The sequence below is a fragment of the Notothenia rossii genome (assembly GCF_949606895.1).
Source record: "Notothenia rossii genome assembly, chromosome: 2".
NCBI classification, from domain to species: Eukaryota; Metazoa; Chordata; class Actinopteri; order Perciformes; family Nototheniidae; genus Notothenia; species Notothenia rossii.
Genome location: NC_136904.1, coordinates 83,265,641 through 83,274,008, shown reverse-complemented (window position 1 = coordinate 83,274,008; position 8,368 = coordinate 83,265,641). Strand labels below are relative to the sequence as shown.

The following is an 8,368-nucleotide window of genomic DNA, read 5'->3' as shown; positions in this document are numbered from 1 at the left end:
CCCTCAACAGATTGAGCCTCCAGCTGGCCGGCACGGTACCGGCCTTGGCCTCATGCTGAGGGCACACATGCCACAAAGCACAAATTCCCTCTTGCACATAAACAAGCACACATACACTAAGATGTGTGTGTATGGAGACACATGCTTGGCTACACATAGACACAAACATGCATGCAGACACACAAACACCAATCTGCAGTCTCAATTCAGTCAACTTAACCCAAACTTAAAGATTGCTTCTGCCTTGCATATTTTGTTGGAAAAACTAAAGTAATATACAAGTATTTCAAAATGTACATAAAGACACTGCTAATCAGTCCCTTCAGTGAGTTCAGTTTTAGGGTAAAGTGACCATGTTTTACTGTGTTTCAAACCTTTTTAGTAGTTACTGATAACCATGATATTTAATTAGTTGGCAATTGCATAGGGAATCTTTGTCTAATCTTAAAGAATTGTGTTATTAAAATTGAAATTTAGTCTGCAAAAGTTTCCTGTAAACTTAAGTGAAAATGTTGATTTCCGCTCGACCAGAGGTTGCATAAATTAGAGAGTTGCAGTACCGGTTGGAGTTTGAGTGATACAATTATGAACAGTGTTAGTTTTTCTTTGTTTGTTTAGTATTGTGTTGTCCTAAATAATGTCATACCTTGTTAGGCAGCCACCTTTCAGTCCTTCCTCTCATTTACAGTTAATTCCCCAGTTTGCCTATGGCGAGTTCACTACCTCTCTCACACTCAGCCAGGTAGCATTCTCATCCTGTCTTCATTAGCTACACTTGCAAAGGGAGGATTCCTGCCTGCCGAGGTCCTCCGGGGCCCCAGACACAGAGCAGAGGCCTCCAGGGGCCAGAAGAGCCAGCCTGCACACTGTCGGTCTGCAGTCTGTTCTCCAGTTGTGACAGTGGACGCATCCTTATGATGACAATTAGTGGCTGTTAGAGAGCACAGATGAGCAGGGGAGGCAGTATTGAGAGAGAGGGGAGGGTGAGGAGTGGGGAGTGGGAGGGGGGGGGCAGGTGGTGCAAAAAGCAGGACACAATTAACAAACATGGAAAAATACCCACTAATGAGGATGGGCAAAGCTCAGGGGACCTGGTGGGATGGAGGGGTGAGGGAGGAGAGAGGGGATTATGACTTAAAACTAAGGGGGGAGGAGGCACAGGAGTTACCTTACACATGTGTGAGGTTGAGACAGTAAGTAAGCTCAGAAGAAAGACTCTTCTTCATGGGTCTTCAAATGGGAAAATATCCCCTGAGAAGAGTCGTTGGCCAACATAATATCACATTTTCATCAAGAACTTTTTAAGAACAATTTTGCCAGATGTAAACATAACTGAACACTTGATGGGATAACAACATGTGAATCTCTTCATTAGAAACATTAACAAAAACGTTTGCCGTTCAGAATCTTCTAATCTGATCTAAATTGGGCTAATAAATCTTGCAGCGTTAATTACTAAGGACAGGCACAGTCAAGGATATGAAAGGTATAGCCATCATGTGCAAACACACAGATAAGAGCTATCATCCTTCAAAGGCTGCCAAACCATGACCAACTATTTGCTGCTGAGTAAGACTGATTCAGTGAGAGTTCAGTTTACTGTCTGTACGACTTCATATATCTGCGAGAAAAGGAATTAATAAATTCAAGATGCACACTTACTTTAAGGCCTTTGCTAATTTGGAATGAAAAACTAGTTAGACTTTCTTTTAATACAACTTAAATGTATAAGTACTCAAACACACATTATCAAAGTGTTCAGAGGTTTCTTTGATTTGATTTTCAACCTTGCAATGAACACTACAACATCAACTACTTCCTATAGTGACAACAACTCTAAGTTGTGTATAAGTTTGGGTCAATCAGTTGAATTTTTCTTTAATAGTTGGATTTCACACTAGGGACTTTTTTGTTCATGTTTTAATTAATCATTTAGGAGAAAATGCTCTGCAAACATTTCAGCCTGAGGCAATCCGCAGTGTCATTACAAAGGCACCTGTTTGTGTAGGTGAGAGGCTCGTTACTCAAATTGTTAAAGGACTGTGCAGTATTAACACAACCGTAATTATAAAACAGGTTGACACTGTGAGTCAACAATTGCAGCTTCATTAAGGCAGAAGCCATTTAGAAATGTGTTCAGCTACAATAGAATAACTCCCTCGTATAAAAGGAACATTTTCATAGTTTTCTAAAATTAGCTGCCATAAGCGTGTGGTCATACCAGACCGAGAACGGATGTGGCAACTAAATTGAGCAAGATTTTTCTTAATTGCTTAGGAATTCTAACTGTTTTGACCTGAATTCTTAAAAGAAATACACTTTCTCACCATCATACTCACTTTACTTCCCATGACCCATATCCCGGGCCGTGCATCATCCAAACTGCATCTATTGTCTGCCAGCCAACAATGCAAGGGTTAATAACTGGCAAACCTAGAGAGACATGTAGCTAAAACAGCACTAACAAAACAACAACAACATCTCACAAAGCCATCCCTCCAAAAAAATGAATAAAAAAAAACGTTGACAATGATGCCATCCAGCGAGCACAAGTCCTCCATTGTTGAGGGCTGACACGCAGTATTGTGCCTGGCAGACTACATTGCCTCATAGCAGCTGGGTTGAGCTGGCAGGGGAAACAGGCCTGACTGTCATCAGCTGGGGAGATACAGTGTGATGCAGGCAGCATTACATCACATATGATCCTCCAGGAGATCAGTTCTACACCACTCAGCACCGTGTGGTGACCTTTGACTGGCTGTGAGAGAGTCTATGGGTTCATCTGAGGACTGGAAATAAAGAGTACATATATTTCTCTGACTCAGATTTTTTGTACCTTAATGCACTTAAATGTATAATCAGATTAAGGCAGCTATGCACAAATCTGTTACTTTTAGATAAAAATGACTGCATCAAGTTTATAGGTCCCGGCATGTTTTTATAATCATTATTAAGAGTTTTCACAGACAGTTTTCAAATTAAATAAAATCTGAGACGTTAATCGTATTTGGGCAGATTTGAGACAAGCAGATACAAATGGTTAGTAAATTGCTGTTTGTCATGAACCATGTTTCACCTCTTTTGTCCCCATCTCAAAATCAAAGGTCTAGATCACTGGTTCTCAACGGGGGCGTTCAGAGAACATCGGGGGGCGCTGGAAGCAATATTTTTGAAAGGGGGGCGTTGAGGTGTTCTTGGGGGGCGTTCACGAATAATGTCTTTTTGTCATGAAAAACGCTGGCCACAGCGTCTTTTCCTGTACAAAAAGCAGCTGTCAGCATCTTTTGTTGCTATAGAAAACCACAACTCTGCTTGCGATTGGTCAGCTGTCAGCAGTGTTATTACGGGTAGTTCGTAAATGCACGAACGGTCAGTCCGCTCGGACAACCCGTCTGTTCCGCCAGAGCACCCAGTTGTGAGCGCTCAGAGCGCAGCGCTCTGGACTGTGGAACGGGGACGCTCGGAGCGCTCTGAGCGCATTTACGAATGTACCCTACAAAAAGCAGCCGGGAGCGGACCGGAAGTCGTTGTAATTTTGGGATCGCGACTGTTAATAATCCGTGTCACTTTGTTACATTTTGATATGTTTTGATATGACAAATTCCACTAACAGATTCGGACTAAGTGGTCAGTTTATGAAAATAATACCCGTTTCTATGTCTGCTACGACATGGAAGCGCTGGCTAGCCAGGCTGCTCCACACAGAGCTATGTTTGTTCAAAATTACAACGACTTCCGGTCCGCTTCCGGCACGATGTCTTGTGATGTCACCAGCTAGCCCTCTAGCGTTTGCCGCCATATCGTGACACTACCCCCCCCCCCCCCCCCCCCCCCCTAAATATTAGCATCATAAAACAACAAAAATCATATCACATCAGCAAAATGGCCGCGAAAAATATAAAATGCAGACAGTACTCTATTGAATATCTTAGCTATGGCTTCATACCGTCTCCTTCCAATGCACAACTCCCAATGTGTTTACTTTGCGAACATGTATTTTCCAATGAGGGAATGAAACCCTCACGTTTAAAGGAGCACCTTACCAAGATCCACCCGGATAAGGCAGATAAGGAGCGTCCGTTCTTCCAGGCCCTCAAAGAGAAACATGGTAGGAGCACCATCAGCAGTCTCTTCGCTAGGAAGACTACCCAGACTGACAGCGGGCTAATAGCGTCATATAACATCTCCTTGCTGATAGCCAAATGTGGGCAGCCGTTCACAATCGGAGAGAAGTTGGTACTCCCTGCCATCAAAGAGGTCATATCTACTGTGATGGAGCGTGATCCCACACAGGTGCTGAAATCCATCCCACTCAGTAATGACACCGTAGCACGCAGGATTGATGAAATGGGTGCTGATACAGAGGAGCAGCTGTGTGCCATCCTGCGGGAAACTCCATTCAGCCTTCAGCTGGATGAGACAGCCACTTCTGACAACAATGTTCTGTTGATGGCCTATGTCCGCTATAGCACCTCCAACAGTCAGGAGATGGCTGAGGAATTTTTATTTTCCAAATATCTGGTCACAGACACCAAGGGCCAGACCATTTTTAATGCACTGGATGCTTATCTACAGGAGAAGTCAATCCCGATCAACAACATCCTCGAATGTGCTACTGACGGTGCCCCTTCCATGGTTGGCAGGTACCGTGGCTTCACCACTCTGCTGAAGGAGCAGGTCCCGCATGTCCTCAAAGTCCACTGTGTCTTGCACCGCCACAACCTTGTGGCCAAATCTAAAAGTCCACCTCTCCACGAGTCTCTCAATGTTGCAGTAAAGGCAATAAACAAAATAAAAGCCCACGTCCTGAATAACAGATTGTTCCGACAGCTGTGTCAGGAAAATGATGAGACCTTTGAGCGTCTTCTTCTCCACACTGATGTCCGCTGGCTCTCAAAAGGAAACTGCCTTGCTCGTTTTTGTGAGCTGTTTGACAGCATCCTGGAGTTCCTGGAGGAGGTGGATGCAGCTCTCGGGGAACAGGTGTCATCCAGCCGCTGCGACATCATGTACCTCACAGACTTCTTTGGCAAAATGAATGAAGTCACGCTGAAGCTCCAAGGAAAAGGAGTTACTCTGATCCAGAGCAAGGCGGTCATCCACAGTCTCACCTCCAGGCTGGATCTATACCGGAAGAGCATAGGCAGGAGGCAGTTTGCTCATTTCCCGCTGTTGACCAAGGTGATCTAGCCTAGGCTACTAAATAATGATAATAATAAATAATACATGTAATAAATGTAGGCTACTCTATGCAACACTATATTTGTGTTCCTGGTTAGTATAAATAACTTATGTTCTGAATGTATTATGAGAATAAAGAAACATCAATTAGTAAACTAATTAGCAATAAAATAACCAGTTTAAAATCGGATGGTAACATTCTGCACCGATAACAATTTCCTGGTTATACTCATTGCAGGTGTCTGAGGCTCTTACCGATGAGCGCCTTCTCATTTACACAGACCACCTGAGGATGGTGAATGCCGATTTGAAGATCCGCTTCAGAGATCTTTTGGACCTCGATGTTCCCACCTGGTTGGTGCAGCCCTTTCAGGCGGACGTGGCGGAATGCGAGCCAGCAATACAGGAGCATCTCATCGACATCCAGAGTGACGATGAGGCCCAGGCTATTTTCCGCACCTCTGGCTGGGGCAACATGTGGGTCAAATACTCTCAGCGTTACCCGGCTCTCTGGGAGAAAGCGAGGCTGCTTCTTCTGGCTTTCCCAACCACATACCTCGTGGAGCAGGGATTCAGCCAGGTCCTCCACATGCAGTCCAAGTACCGCAATCGCTTGAACTTGACGGCCTCAGGTGCACTGCGACTGAAACTAAGTTCTCTGCAACCCGCAGTGAAGAAACTGGCGGAGAACCACCAAGCGCAGGGCTCACACTAACCTTCCCCCCCCCCCCCCCCGCAATTTGGCGAAATGCAACACCTTTCCGACCTGTTAGTTCTGTAGGCCTAATGTACAGTTTTGTAGCCTACTGTTTGTTCTGCACTGGACATGTGTGAAATTGCTGCTGTTCCGTAGCAGTTTGTTTGTATTCTCTGCTCTTGTCTGAGTTTGTTTAACACTCATAAATATCATTTTTATTCACATTCACATGGCTTTTCTGCTCTCTGGTAAACTAATGATAATGATATTCCAACTGCCCAGTTAAATCAAATCTATTATTTGGCATTCAGTGACATTCTTTTTAAATGATATAACACAGAATTTTAGTCAACATTAATATTCAGGGAAGAAAATAAGTCTACTTTTTTTGATGGGGGGCGGTAAGAGACCTGGATAATAGACAGGGGGGCGCTGGCCCAAAAAAGGTTGAGAACCCCTGGTCTAGATAGACGTTTGTCTATGTTTGCAAAATATGTGACTTTGAACCATAAATGTATTTTCCTTGACTTGTTAAGGAAATATATCTATTGAAGGGAAAAATAAAATGATACATAACATTTCTGACACCTTAATCCCCAGAAATTAGGGATTAAGGATTAAGGACTACTGATTACGGAAACTACTAATATAGGGGTGGAAAAGTCTATCTCAACAACAGTTATAGCTACATTGATTGTAGATTGATACGTCCATCATTTTACATTTATAACCAGAGGTGGGGACTAGAGTCACATGACTTGACTCGAGTCGCATATTTTTTGACTTGAGACTTGCTTGACTAACATTGATAAAAGACTTGACTTGATTTTGACTTGGTATTCATGACTTGAGACTTGACTTAAGCTTGAGATACACAAGTTATTGAGCCGTTTCCGCTCTACATCCTGAACTCCTCCCTTCGATGCAATGCACTTCCGTTTTGGCGGACTGGGTTTGTTTTGCTAGCTAGCTCCGTTGTGCCGACAAAGCACTGATATCGCAGAGACAAAGAGGATATAACAATTACAACATGAAGAAAAGTGGTTCGGGAACTACGTGTGCGGTAGTTGGTTGCAATCACTCGAGAAAGCACCTGAACGAGTGGTTAGATAGAGAGTGCTACGACCACAAACCAGCACCCAGCACCCAGCCATGTTGTTCATTAAATACAGATAAACACAACAAATACTGCATGCATTGTATTTTTTAATATTATATATGAATATTTTCATAGTGATGTAATTGTGTGGGCTGCTTTTATATTTTAATTTGTAATACCTGTTAGGATTAAACATGTGATCTTTCTTGTTGAAGCCATTTCTTTAGTTTCCTCTCAACAATTAATTAATTCAGTGTTATTTATGTACAGTATGAGCTTAATATGAATGATGAACTGTGTTAAAAGAAATTGTAGCACTCTAAGGAACATATGAAATGCAATAATGCAATAACAGTGCAATAATGAAATTAAATTACATCAAACTTTATTTTCACTCAAACAGTACAGGCACATATGATATATTGCACAGCATAAAGAGATCATGTAAATTGTGCATTATGTAAACAACAGACAACTGTTGGCTCCTGTGGGCATGACCTAAATAAGGCAGTTTATTTTGGTTTTAAAATGCTGAGATATTTACTGCAGAACTGTAACCTTCCCTCAACAAAATCGTCAACAATTTTCGGGAGCATGTGGGCAAAGTAGAATGTGCGCAGCCTTATGATATGCCTTCAGACTGTCCATTGCTTTTCCATCTATTGCCATGGATTGAACGAAGTAGGAGCAAATTTTGCTGTACGTTATGCTGGGCCACGTCGTCATGTTATCCTCCCAGTTTTGCACTGAATTCGGGTGGGGGAGAGTAACGCCATCTCCAGTCAAAGAAGTAGAATCGTGTTCCCAAGCTAGCATCACTGTTAGCATCGAAATCGCTGTGTTTACACCAGTGCCCGTCTGACTGTTTACACCGGTTTACACCGACAGACGCTGTGCAAAAGACTTCCGGCGGAAATGAAGTGCATTTGTGTAGGGTTATGGCGCTACCCGTGGTTTGGCGCGTAAACTTGTCTATAGATGACTTGAAAGGACTTGACTGTTTAAAATTAAATATGTGCGTTTGTTTTTGTTGTGAGATATTACGTTTAGTTTTTTCGAAAAAAGTGATTATAGCGCCATGCACGAACCTGGCAACCCACTAGGAATCTCAGTTAACATGGCAGCGGCTAACTTTACTCCAAAAATAGTGAAGTTAGGATTCAAGGATTATTTTGTCGATGACGGTAATAAGAAGAGAACAGCGGTATGCAGGGTCTGCAGCATAAAGATCAGTGACAGGACCACCACAACATCCAACTTCATTCGTCACTACCAAAAAAACTACAGAGAAAGGTAGGCTACGTGACTGTGTTGTGTTAGCTAGAAAGCTCACGTTAAATTTAAGCTACGTTAGACTTGGTTTCAAATCGATTAAGCAAAGAGAAGACAAA

The 8,368-nt window shown here is 42.8% G+C and overlaps 1 protein-coding gene across 1 annotated transcript; it reads left to right on the top strand.

Moving 5' to 3' along the window:
* Nucleotides 1–3,876: 3,876 nt before the first annotated feature.
* On the top strand, nt 3,877–6,339 carry LOC307028956 (zinc finger BED domain-containing protein 5-like). The gene is made up of 2 exons (XM_079664374.1): nt 3,877–5,181; nt 5,420–6,339. The coding sequence occupies exons 1-2, from the start codon at nt 3,883–3,885 to the stop codon at nt 5,894–5,896; spliced, it is 1,776 nt and encodes a 591-aa protein (XP_079520500.1). The 5' UTR covers nt 3,877–3,882; the 3' UTR covers nt 5,897–6,339.
* The last annotated feature ends 2,029 nt before the right edge of the window (nt 6,340–8,368 follow it).